Source organism: Sciurus carolinensis, chromosome 4 (assembly GCF_902686445.1).
Source record: "Sciurus carolinensis chromosome 4, mSciCar1.2, whole genome shotgun sequence".
Lineage (NCBI taxonomy): Eukaryota > Metazoa > Chordata > Mammalia > Rodentia > Sciuridae > Sciurus > Sciurus carolinensis.
This window is the reverse complement of record NC_062216.1, coordinates 93,382,564-93,395,868: the sequence shown is the minus strand read 5'-3', so window position 1 is coordinate 93,395,868 and position 13,305 is coordinate 93,382,564. Positions and strand designations below refer to the sequence as shown.

The following is a 13,305-nucleotide window of genomic DNA, read 5'->3' as shown; positions in this document are numbered from 1 at the left end:
CAAAAAAAAAAAAAAAAAAGGCAAGAAAGAAAGAAAGAAGAAAAGGAGTTTCCTCTTCAAAAAATGTTGTTAATCATTTGCCTAAATGTAATTTTATTGTATGCTAATGTATGTATATGTATATAAATATTTGTACTCCCTCTACCCCAGAAGGTATTTTAAATGGTTTTAATGAGACCATGAAACTATCAATTTTCCCAAATTGAGATCTGAGGTTTGGCAGTTTCTCCCCTGTGGTGTGTGTCTAGTTCATGATCACAGGCCTCCTTAGTGTCTCATAAGGCCTCCTTCAGTAAATATTCGTGAGACTAAAATTAGGTGAATTGTAGGAAGGATATCCACACAGTCCCTGAACTTGAAAAATCTCATAATCTCATCATTTGCAACCCACTGGCCTGAGGAAGTCTCTAGACACTTGTGCAGAAGCAGCTGCTGCAAGCTCAGCCCCAACTTACGTCACTGCACCTTCAGTAACACTGAGATTTTGGAGAAAGCCATTGTTTTTTTCAGTCAGCTGTTGTTCCTTCCCAACTGTCTTCGTCTGCAGAGATGTCCCATCATTTAGACTTGGGGGTGTGAGTGCCATTCCTTCAGACTGCGGGGACAGTGACAAAAAAGGAATTTCATGCCCAGATGGCAACTACATTATCTCCTCAGACACCCGGCTGATTCTTTCTCAGGGAATTAACCAAGGTTCTTACCCTTCCTTTCCAAACTAGCCATCATTGTAAAAGACCTGAAACTGGCTCTTCGGTTTCTCTGCCCAGATAAATGTGAAAAGGTCCTATGCGTGTGTCTCCCAAAGGACATACCTCATGTCCAAGACTGGAAGATATGTTTTGAATCCCCAAATGGGAATGCTATAGAGGAATATACAATAGCCATCTGGGGGAATGGAAATCTACATTTTTATAGCCTCTTTCTGATTATATAATAATAGGCACAGTGCAAAAAATAGCTGAAAGAAGAGAATAAAATCACCGCTACTCCAGGGATAACCAAAGATAACCCCAGAGATATCCCAATTTAACTTTTGCTAATATTTTGGCATATTTATCTGTTTCTAAATTTGACATTTGTTTTACTCCTTTCCCATGTTGACAACTAGATCTTTTCTTGTGGCTCATATAAATAATATCATAATGAATGTCTTTGTTCAGAATTTTCTATGCATCTCGAATTAGTTAGGATACTTGCTTTGAAGTGGAATCTCTGGCTCACAGTGTACAAAGTACAGGTTCTTAAGGATTTAGAGAAATATTCCTAGAGTGTACTACCACTGTGGTAGACGAGTGTTAGCTGGAAAGCAGAATATGTAAGTAATATGGAAAGTAAAGGGGCAAGGAAACAGGAAAGAAGGTAGAGAGGTGTGGGACAGACTGCAGAGTGTATGTAGAAAGATATAGGGACCAATGGATATAAAGCATGAATTAGTTATTGGCAGAAATCCTAAGGATTGTACCCAGAAACAACAAGCAGAAACCCTCTCTTTTGTATTCAAATGAATGAGAGCAGTAGATTGGCCTGGACCTGACCCTGAGAGACAGAATCCCTGAGTGACAAAGGGGACAGTGGACTGAGAAGAGGAAAAGGGGTGACAGAGGGGTTTTCCTGGAAGAGTGGTTCATGGTAGGGGTTGAGAACAGGGAGGAGGAACAGGAGGGACTTACAATGAAACCACAGACATTTTAGAACTATTTAGGCAACCAAGGGCCTACTAAGTCCTTCTGTCACAAAATTCAGCTTTGTCCTTGACCTGTGTACTGATCCACAATGCATGTGTATGAAGAGGCCCCTGTGAAGGAGAAGCATAGCAAAGGGCAAGAACCTTTGATATGTGATGGCTCCATCCTTTTTTTTTTTTTTTTTGTACCAGGGATTGAACCCAGGAACACTTAACCACTGAGCCACATCCCAAACCCTTTTTAATATTTATTTAGAAACAGAGTCTCACTGAGTTGCTTAGGGCCTTGCTAAATTGCTGAGGTTGGCTTTGAACTTGCAATCCTCCTGCCTCAGCTTTCCGAACCACTGGGATTATGAGCATTTGCCACTGCATCCAGTGGCTCTATTCTTTTTAACTTCCTTTTTAACTTTGTGACGAAGAATAAACCTTCAGGCAGGTCACTATTTCAGTGACCTGTTTCATCATAGCCCCTCCAATGACAGTTTTTTCTATTTCCTCCTTAAACCTTGCTAGGCAATTTATCATTCTGAAATGATTGGACTCTCAACTCTATCCTGTTTTGTGTTTCTTGTTTAAAAATTAGAATACTGTGCAAATAATAAAATTTCCTTATTTTGTGAACTCTCTGAAATCTTAATGTTTTCTCCACAAGTGATTTAAAAGAAAACCTGGTTCTTTCAATTTGGACACCCCACAAATTCTACCTCACATTTCTCACATTTCAAATAACAATAGAATCCTAATGAGGACTCATGTCTTTGCAGCCCCTAAGAAATCATGGTGCTTTCCACATATTTTCTCACTCTCTTCCTACACCACCACCACCAGGAAGGTATTATCCTCATTTTATGTACACATCAGCTAAAGCTCTGAGAGATGATGTACTTGGAGTCAGGTGACTGGTTACCTAATAAAGCCAGAATTCAACTTCTATGTCCTCAGGGCTACTCGTAAGGGATTTCCCCCACCACCACCTCCCAAGATGTTATAGACCAGGACTCTCCAATAGTACTTTCTGTGATGATGGAAATATCCTCCAGGGTGTTCAATCTAATAGCCACTAGCCACAAATTTCTACTGAGCACTTGAATTGTGGTTAATGCAATGGAGGAATTGATTTTGTAACGATATGTACTAGTAACTACTATATTACACAACTCAGAATTTTCTGGAGTAGGCAAAGCAAAACATGGCCTGCAGGCCAAATCCAGCCTGCCACCTGTTTCTGTAAATAATTTTGTTGAAACAGGATCATACTCATTCCTGTACATGTTGTTTATGACTGCATTTGCACTGAAGTGACAGAGTTGAATGGTTGCAATAGAGGCCATTTGACATAAAAAGGCCAAAATATTTACTAGATTGTATTTTACATAAATAATTTGCCAACTCCAGTTCTACACTATCACTTTCTTCTATTTTGTTGGGTGTTTACTGCAATTAATCAGTTGAAAACAGTGAATAAAAGCTGGATTTTGGAGAATCAGGCTGAGTTCATCAACACTTAGCAGCCAGCGTAATCCTATTCCTCTGGTCCTAACCTTCCTCATCCGCAGGATGGGGCTAACATTAGTACTGCTCATGTTATTGGAACTGTAAGGAGTAATCCAAATATCTCTTATTGTGTTTAACACAGTAACAGGTAGACAGCAAACACCAATATTATCTACCTATCAATCAAAATGAAATTGGAAATGGGGAAATTAGAAAGGTTTCTTTAACTTCAACTAGCACAGTAATAATATCACTGCTTATCTATATGCAGCACTTTCAGTTAATAAGGCACTTTCACTAAATCGTTTCATTTAATCATCACACTATTCCATGGTCTATTAATAAGGCAGATATTTTTATCTCTATCATTTTAGATGAAGAAGCTGAGACTCAGAGAGGGCCCATGATTTGCTGAAAGTTTTATTGCTACCAAATGGTAGAAACAGGATTTGCAAATTCTGATTATGAGTTGTCCAATCATCCTACTGTATTATACAACCCGGATGCATAATCTGTTCTTATTGACTGATTAACAGCCTTCTTACCACTAAAACAACTCATCTTTTGAAGTTAACTTTTGACTAGTTATGTATAATGAAGTTCCTGACTAAAAAGAAGTGTGGTTTGCAGACCATCAGCATCAGCATGGCCTGGGAGCTTGCTGAACATGCAGAATCTGTGGCCAGGGTCACTGAATCAACACCTGCATCTTATCAAGATCCCAGGTGATCCATACACACAGGAAAGTCGGGAAGGTCCATCCTCTTCCCCACATTTCTTCATTATTCCATAGGACCGTTTGGTACACAAGAGTGAATTTTCCTCCTTCATTCATGCCACATAAACAATTTTTTTTTTCCTGTACAGGGACTGAACTTAGGGGGGTACTTTATCCTGAGTTACCTCCCCAACCTTTTTTACTTTTAATTTTGAGACAGATTGTTAAGTTGCCTGGCTGACCTTGAACTTGTGATCTTCCTGCCTTAGTCTCTCAAGTAGATAAAATTACAGATTTGTGCCACTGTGCCTAGATTCATAAAAACTTATAAAATTACAAATTTGGAGAAGCAGTTACACATTTTAGGAACAAATCAACTATAAAAAGACAGCTAATGAAATCTTTAATAATAATAATTTATGGGAATATTCTCTAGGCTTGATCACTCAAATTACCCTCTTCCTTCCCTGCTAGCTAGATAATTAGGGATCTCAGAAATTTACCATGCATGTTTGGTTTTGTTTGTTTGGTTGATTGGTTTGGGTACTGGGGATTGAATCCAGGGTCTCACACATGCTAGGCAAGATCAAAGCATCAGGGATTTGATGTCAACACAGGCTCGTGACCAGGTCAAAGTGAGATGGTACAGTTGGGGGAAAGTACGTATACCTGGTGATATCTTCTTTCTTCCCAATTAGGTAATTGGGAATGCCTCTGAATTCAATGAGGTAGACTAGCAGCAGTCAAGTTTCCCTGGAAAGTTCTGGTGATGGCAAAGCCTCCTTTCCCCAGCATCAAAGGCAGAGAGGAGGCCATTGAAGAGTGGTACACACATAGGCAGGTAAGTTTGCAGTTGGGCCTTCCCTCTCTGACATTCCACTTGGAACTTGGCCCACGAACCCTTCAACCCCCTCTCAGGAGATTCCAGCAGCTGTGCTCTCCCCTGCCTTTCTTCTAACTTGCACCACCAGCCTGCCTCCTGACCTCCTTGCTTTGCTTGTCAACTCTAAGTCCTTCTCCCATCCTGTCCTCTGCTCACCCAGCTACTGGCCTCTGACATGGTGATCTGGGTTCTCTTCCAACCCCAGCTTCTTCTGCCATGTCTGCTCCTCTTATATCTATCTTCATCATCTGCTTCGGCCTTCTCTTTCAGAGAATCCAGATTTCTACAGAGGCTCAAAGATCTTCTATGATAGAGAGAACATGACTTCCCCCACTCCTTCCCTATAGGCAGGAATGAGCAGGCAGTTGATCTTGCAAAAAGCTGCTTCTACCTTATGGTTCTGTCATTTCGTCTCCTTCATTTGAAGTCCATGCTTCCTCTTCTCACTCTTTCACCTTGTTCCAGGACTTCAGTGCCAAGTTCACATTTCTCTTGGGTTTTCATTTTCCCATAATTCTTGGGAAAATGAGGGCCCAAAAGAAGAGCCTAAAATATTAACTACAAATCCTTAGCACTTAAACTCTTAACGATTTTTCTCTGCACCTATGAAAATTATCCAGCAACATGGAGATAAAATATAAAATGGTTTTTACAAGCATGAATTTTAGGATTACACAGTTTTCCCATGGATTAGCAATTTGATTTGGGACCAAATTTAACTTCTTTGTCTGTAAAAAGGTTTGGATGATATCTACCTAATGGTTCATTGAGAGGATTAAGGTAATTATGTAAGGAAGGAGTTTAGGGCAGAGCTAGACAATTACTAGTGCTCCCATTCAAACTTAGGGTCCATGAGGACAGGGATGTTTGTGGTTTTTGTTGACGAATTTTCCCCAACTCTGCCCTAAATGCCTTCCTTACATAATTGCCTAATTCTAATAATAATAATAATTGCCTAATCCTCTCAATGAACCAATTAGGTAGAAACAGAAGAGTGGCCTGTACATAGTATGTGCTAAAAAAAAATGTTCAAGGAATGGAATGAATGCATATACAGTAGCCAGGATGTTCATGATGCTATGGTAACATTTTAGGTCTTATCATCACTCTGAGCATTTTCTCAGCTGAAAGCTCAGTTAAGATGTCTCACTTTTTTCCTTATGGCTTGACTAAACTCTACCTAGTTAGGATGCCAGACTCCATCACCCTCTGCCCTCCAGCAGAGCCTGCTGGGCCAGCCTTCAGCCTTGGATCCTCACTTCCTGGCATAACTCTGCTCCTATCTTTGATTGTCTCCTGCTTCTTTAAGAGAAATCACATAATTCTTCAGACTGATCATCATCAAATGGCTAATTCTTATTGAAAGCTTACTAATATGCCAGGCATTCTTCTGTTTTACATACATTACTTAATTTAATTCTTTCCACTTTTCAAAAAGAAAGGGATTTGGGATTCAAATCTAAACCCTATGAGTCTGGCATTAAGGACCATGCCCTTAGGCACCACTGTACATAACCACTGTTACACTGGGTTCCCACTGCTACTCAGCAAAACTTTGCTGCATCTCTGTTGACTCCAAAACACACCGGCCCAGCAGCTGGTTTCTGTCTTGCTGCTTCCTTCCCACTCTGCCTGGTTCCTGGATGCTGCCAGCTCCTTTTGCAAGTAGTGACCTTGCCTCCACATTATTGCCTGATCAAGGCCAGCTGATGTGACTCTTCTTTCCACTGCCAAACAATTCCTTTGAAGCCTCTTCTCCATTCATAACATCCTTGTGTTTTCCCATCCCCTTCTCTCTCAGGGAAAGTACTGGTCCACCGATTCTCATAAGGCTCCCTTCACCCGGACCCTTGTTTATTCTTAGGGATTGTGTTCCCTTCATTTTGCAATTTCAAAATGCCAGACTTGTTCTGGCACTCCACTGGAAATTTACAATATATTTGGGGAAACAGACATAGATATACTTTCTTTCTCTTTTTCTAGGGCTAGGGATGGAATCCAGGATTTTTCATATGCTAAGTGAGCACTCTACCACTGAGCTACAGTCCCAGCCCAGCAATATATTGCTTATACCTTCAAGTGCTGCCTATATATGCAGGCCTGTTCCTGTTTCCTTTCTTTAAAAAAAAAAACCCAAAAAAAACCAAGCCAGTTGCAGTAGCACACTTTTAATCCCAGCCACTTAAAAGATTGAGAAAGGAGGATTTGCAAGTTCAAGGCCAGCTTGAGTCCCTATCTCCAAATAAAAAATAAAAAGACTGGGGATACAGCTCAGTGGTAAAGTGACCCTGGGTTCAATCCCCAGTACTGACAAAACAAACAAACAAACAAAAACCTTTCATTCTGTGTAATTATACAACTGTCTTATCTTTTTCCTTCCATTTAACAAAATTTCTTAAAAGTTTCAAAGTTTGCCATCTCTGTTACTTATTATATATTCATATTTTAATTTCTTATCATATGTGCCTTAGTTAATTTTGTGTTGCTATAACAGCACACCTGAGGCTAGGTAGTTTATAAGGAAAAGAGGTTTATTTAACTCATAGTTCTGTAGGTCCAACAGCATGGTCCTGGCATCTGCTTAGCTTCTGGTGAGGGCCATATGCTGCTTAGCTCATGGTGGAGAAGCAGAGGGGCTAAGCACTTGGGATACCCTCCATTATAACACCCTGGTCTCTCTAGAACTAATCAATTCACTCTGTTCTGCATAGTCCCTCCTGACAACTCACTCACCTCTAAAAGGTCCTACTCTGCTGCACCAAGGAATTAAACTTCAAGAAGAGTTTTGGTGAGGATGAAACTATTTGAACTACAGCAATATTCTTGTTTGCAAGTTGTTTTTTCTTTTTGCTTATTTTTTTATTTCTAGAGATTTTTAATAATATAATCTCTTTGACTAGGTAGAAATAGTATGTTTTGTTTCTCACATGTATTTGATCCCAGAGCCTTTTACGTGCTCAAAGCACTGTGTTTCAAAGTGAACATTTTGAGAAACCCCTTGGTAAGATCATAGATAATGTAAGTGAAGTTCCAGGAACACAGGAAGCACTCATTAATAGTCATGGAGCATCCCTACTATTGTATCTTGGATTTTGCAACCTTAACCACTTTCTTGAATTTCCTCATTTTACCCAGTCTTGTCATCTCTCAATGCAACAGAAACAAGCTTCCTCCCAGGCCTGCAGGAAGGTCTAACCCCATAACATCTGTCCCATCCTAGCAGGAGGTCCTGGGGTGGTTCTACCCACCCTGCGCCATGCCACCCCCAGCCCAGCACATCCTGAGATGTTACACTGACTAGCAAGAAAGACACAGGAGCCCTGTGAAAACCTTAACTTTTGAGTATGGTAGCCAAAGGCTTCCCCGAGGACCCAGGGATTTCAGGAATTAAGTTTAGGAAGGAGTGAATACATTATTAGCCTCTCAGGAATCTGAACATTTGAGTGAATTTGGAGGAATATGTGGTATTTTAATTTACTCTCAAATATTGTCATGAAGCCAGTAGTTAGGTAGGCTAATCGGGTTTGAATGTGCCTCTTGTGAAACTGTGCCAGGACAGAGAAATACCCGCACATTATTTAATGTCTCTGAGAATCACTTTTCTCATACACAAAATGGGAGAACAATATCTATCTTGCAGGCTTATTGTGAGCATGAAGTGGATTAATTGTGCATAAAGCACCTGGATCACAGAAGGCACTGAGGAGACGAGAGGTAAGAATCTGGAGGAACAGAAGACACAGACCCTCAGGTTGTGAGGATCTTGACCACCAGGAGAGGACAGCATTAATCATTTTGCATCTGGGAGCCCCTGGCTTCTAGCTCTTTAGTAAAATGATGAAGTCACTTGTTTTAAGGAATTTGAGTTCAAACAAAGAGAGAAAGGGAGTCTGGGAGGGAGGGAAACTATGGTGTTCTATGATATTAAAGAAAGATCTTGGAAGTTGAAGCTTCCCCTTAGACAGTAGACTCTAACCAAGAGTGATGTCAGAATTGGAACTAAAGAAACTGTTAGCACCTAGTAGGAGAAAGATGAGGGCAACTTAGCACAAACACTGTCGCAGATATTGTTATGGTTGGAGATGAGGTGCCGAAAAGCTCACATGTGAGCCAATGCAGGAAGGCTCCGAGGTGAAATGACTAGGTTATGAAAGCTATTGATGGATTAATAATTTGAATAGATTCCTGTGTGGTAACTGTAGGTAGGTGTAGTGTGGCCAGAAAAAGTAGGTCACTGACTACTTGTCCCTATCTCCTCTCTCTCTTTCTCTCTCTCTGCTTCCCACAGCTATGACCTAAGCAATTTTCCTCCACCATGCCCTTCTGCCATGATGTTCTGCCTCACTTTGGGCCCAGAGCAATGGAGACAGCCAATCATGAATCTCTGAAACCATGAGCCATAATAAATTCTACTTCCTCTAAGTGGTTCATGTCAGGTACCTTGGTCACAGAAATAAAAAGTTGAATAAAGGAATAAAAAGGAATAAAGCATCAGTGTGAAGTTCCTTTACGTGGTGGCAAAAGAATCCTCATCTCTATTATCAAATATTCAGCAGTTTCTTATTGGATCTAGGACACTGTGCTATGTAAGGCAGGGGCTAAAAGCATTCCAGAGACAGGCTTTATCGTCTGTGTAGAAAGACATAAATAACAACAATGGGTTGAATTCAGTGAGTGGTGTATATCTGTCCTACAGGATAGTACAGGAAGGATTACTTGAAGGATCCCTACATAGAGGTAAGGTCACTTTTCTAATACTTTTTAAGAACTTCACATGGTCACTGAGAACTGCATCAAAAATTGTTCAAGTAGGAGTTAGGTTTGAGACTTGCCTAGCATGTGTGAGTTACTGGATTCAATTCTTAGCACTGCATATAAATAAATAAAGGGGCTGGGGATATAGCTCCGTTGGTAGAGTGCTTGCCTTGCAAGCACAAGGCCCTAGGTTCAATCCTCAGCACCACTAAATAAATAAATAAATAAATAAATGAATAAATAAATAAATAAACAAATGTCAACAACTAGAAAAAATTTTAAAAATTGTTCAGATAGATGAAGAATATGGAAAAAAGTTTTGTAGAGTAGGGGAACTGTCTTAAAAGTAAGGAGTTCAAACTTACATAAAATTTGTTGAAGAGATAGTTTTTTCTAACAAAGTTCATTGTATTTCATTAATTTTCAAGTTAACTAATGCCGTAACCACTTAGAAGTGAAGGTAACAGTGGAAGATACATTTATTTAAGTATGTATTCATGTCCATATCTATATTTTTTCTTTACATAGAGAAATAACTTGAAGGATGTTCACCCAATCATTAAAAGTGGCTATTTTGGGGTGGTGGAAATTTTTATGATATTCCAAACAGTCCAGATTTCAAAATTAGGAAAGAAAGGAAGGAAAGCAGGAAGACAAGCCTGCCAGTGATAAGGAGTAGGGAAGGTTTCTGTGGAAGGCCATTATTGTTTACCACAGGGGCTTGTGTAATGGGGGGTGAAGGGCGCAGTGTCAATAACCACACAGACACTGGGAGCCAGGTCAGAGCAGGCAAGCTAGTCGCTGCTGACTCATTTATTGTGGAAGCTTCTTCTTCTTTTATTGAGTACCTATCCAATCAGCGCGTCAATCAGCGCGTCACACCACTTGAAACCACTAATCATTTAGTCTCCTAGAACCACCAATCATTTGAGGGTTTTGTATTTTGCACCAATGGGGATATATTACCCCACAGGCCATGACATGACCCAAGTGGTGCTGTAGAAATACATCAATTTCAGGCAAGGTTTTATAAAGGAAGACATGATTTCTGCGTTGTTAGGAAAGGAAACAGTGATTCCTGGGCACTGATGTGGGTTTTCCCAGGCAAGCCCTGTGACATTCATTTCATTTAGAATAATAGTTACTTTGCTACTGTTTTAGGGAAACATAACTGACAGTTCAGGTCTTAATTTCAAAAGGCATTTGAAAAGGTCTTTCATGACCTTGTGATCCATATGAGAAACATAGTGTTGGCCATAGTGAAAATTGAGTGGATGTTGCTGGTTAAATGACCATACCTTAAAACTTAGTACTATTATAATTTTTGTTCTTGAACATGCTATGCTGTTTCTTCCCTCACTCTTTGCTCATCTTCTTCTGTGCTTTGAGTACTGGTGTTGTTGTTGTTGTTTTTTCCTGAGACTAAGATCCTTCATGTGCATTAAATCTGCACAATTTTCATGTGTTCTCTTTTTTGCTCCTGAATCTTATCTCTGAGGATGAGGTCCTTCCACCTTTTGATTGATTAATTTAATACCAATTTTTAATGGAAGAAATGTTTGAATTAAGACTGGTGTGTAATAAAATATAAGCTTAGGTAGATGGATAGATAATAGATAGATAGATGAAGAAATGTTGTAAATTTGTCTCAGGTTCTCTAGGGATAGACCATGAGACAGAGTTAGGAATACAAAGAGGTTTATTGGGAAGTAACATCTGTTAGACTCAAAATTGAGGATGCTGGGGTGGGTGTCAGGAGCTACTGGACCATGATGAACACTGACAAAATCTTTGTCAGTTAATAGGAAGCTTCAGAGGAAAGAATGCCAGTTAAAGGAGTGTTGGGCAGAAATGGCCAGACCCTTGTACCCCTGCCTGGCTCAGTTGCTGGTCAATGCTGCCCTGGGTATCACGTGACCTTCAGGCAAAAATGAGGTGGAAATCAAAGAGGCTAAGGATTGGGCCATGTCAACCAACCACACTCCTGGGTACAGGTAGTGAGTTCTCTCCTGAAGGGGTACCTCAGCCATGAAGCTCCCTCACATTTGACCGTAGTGAGGATCACTACAGCATTATCTAAATTCCCCTCACAAATGCTCTGGACTGATCATCCTGGTATTTCATGATTCTTTCTTTGGAATCCTAACCAGTCCCATTTCCAGAAGACTGGGGCATTCTCTTGCTTTAACTCCCCTGCCACTGCTTTTGGATTATCTCTGGGTTTGGGCTCAGCTAGAATAAAACAACCCATAAGTAGACTTGTCAATAGTAGGTTAAAAGGAACTGAGTAAAAGAACCTATCCTGTGGTGCACAAATTTTAATGGTAAAGTCATCCAAAAAGATAATCTTTGCAAAATTATAAATTGCATTAACTTTTGAAAAACTGTTTGGAATTAAATACTCAAAACCCCACAAATCTGTCATATTTTTAGACCAGGAAATGTGTCTCTAGGAATAATCAGGAATCCTTGCCATGATTGACAACTTTTGTAATTAGGGAGAACAAGTGTTGTTTTTAAAACAAGCTAACATAAAAGTTAATTAGGAAGAGCCAACCCTTTTTCTTGATTCATGTGACATTTGCCACACTTGCCTGAATTCAGCTCCGTGGGGTGGGAGCCAAAGAGTAAGCCAAGAAGGCTGAGGGAAGCCCAGCAAAAACATCTGTAGGGAAAGAGGGAAGGGGGAGAGGCCACAGAATCAGCCAATGTCCAATTTCTCCTCACTCTTTCTACTCACTTTTATTCAGACAGGCCATTTTGGTGAGGCCGCAGGCATTTTTGAAGTTCTGCAGCAAGGGGAATTACCAGAGTCAGCCTTTCTGTTCTTTCATGTCTGAGCATATGAGCCTGTTTTCCAGAGATTATATAGTAGGGAATGTTCCATTCTCCAGCTGGGCTTTAATCCAAGGTGTAGATTTTCAGAGCTGTGTACACCACCCTTGAAGTAACACTCATATTCCCCAGCACAGGACAGGGTCATAGCTTTTATCTTGGCAGGCTCTGGTTAAAATTGTCTTTTTGCAATGATAAGCCTTTGAACAGCAGACAGAATACCCAACTATGATGAATAATCTTTTTTTTTTTTTAACTTTATTTTGTTTACTTTTTTATGCAGTGCCAAAGATGGAACCCAGTGCCTCACACATGACAGGCAAGTGCTCTACCTCTGAGTCACAACCCCAGCCCCCACCTTTTTTTTTTTTTTTTTAACTTTAAATGCAGAAGAATCTTGACCACACTCGGAAGACTGTCATGGATCATACCTTCCCATCAGCCAGTTCCTGGAGCACACACTCCTGAGGCCAGGGATTTCATATCATATGATGGATTTTATCTAGTCGAAATCTACAGGCAAACCTCTCCTTGGACACTGAGATGACAGCTTGAAATGCTCAGGGAGAGACCCAGGTTGGGGTGAGATGTGGGCACTAACTCAGAGATTGTCAGCATCAAACAGAACTCCAGAACCATAGACCTCAACGGAACCAATTTTACAATTGTGGGCCCAGGAAGAAAACTTCAATTCCCAAACTAGATGGCTCCTTATATGATGTGATGTCAGAAATGTGCTTTCTTTCCCTCATTTCCTCTAGTACCCTCCCTACCACTCTGCAATTCTTCTGTTAAAGTCAGTAGATCCTTACAAAATTATAAATATCCTTAGATATCGGATCAGCTATGATCGGGGCTGAGGGTGTAGCTCAATGGGAGAGCACTTATATTGTATGTGCAAAGCCCTGTTTTCAATCCCCAGCACTGAATTTT

The 13,305-nt window shown here is 40.3% G+C and overlaps 1 protein-coding gene across 1 annotated transcript in view; it reads right to left on the bottom strand.

Annotated features, from left to right (window-relative positions):
* Positions 1-12,360, bottom strand: part of Smco2 (single-pass membrane protein with coiled-coil domains 2) — a 32,249-nt gene extending 19,889 nt beyond the window's left edge. Inside the window, 2 exon segments of the mRNA XM_047551443.1 lie at positions 456-595; positions 12,278-12,360. Coding sequence (XP_047407399.1) covers positions 456-586 — 131 coding nt within the window. The 5' untranslated portion in view covers positions 587-595; positions 12,278-12,360.
* Positions 12,361-13,305: the final 945 nt, after the last annotated feature.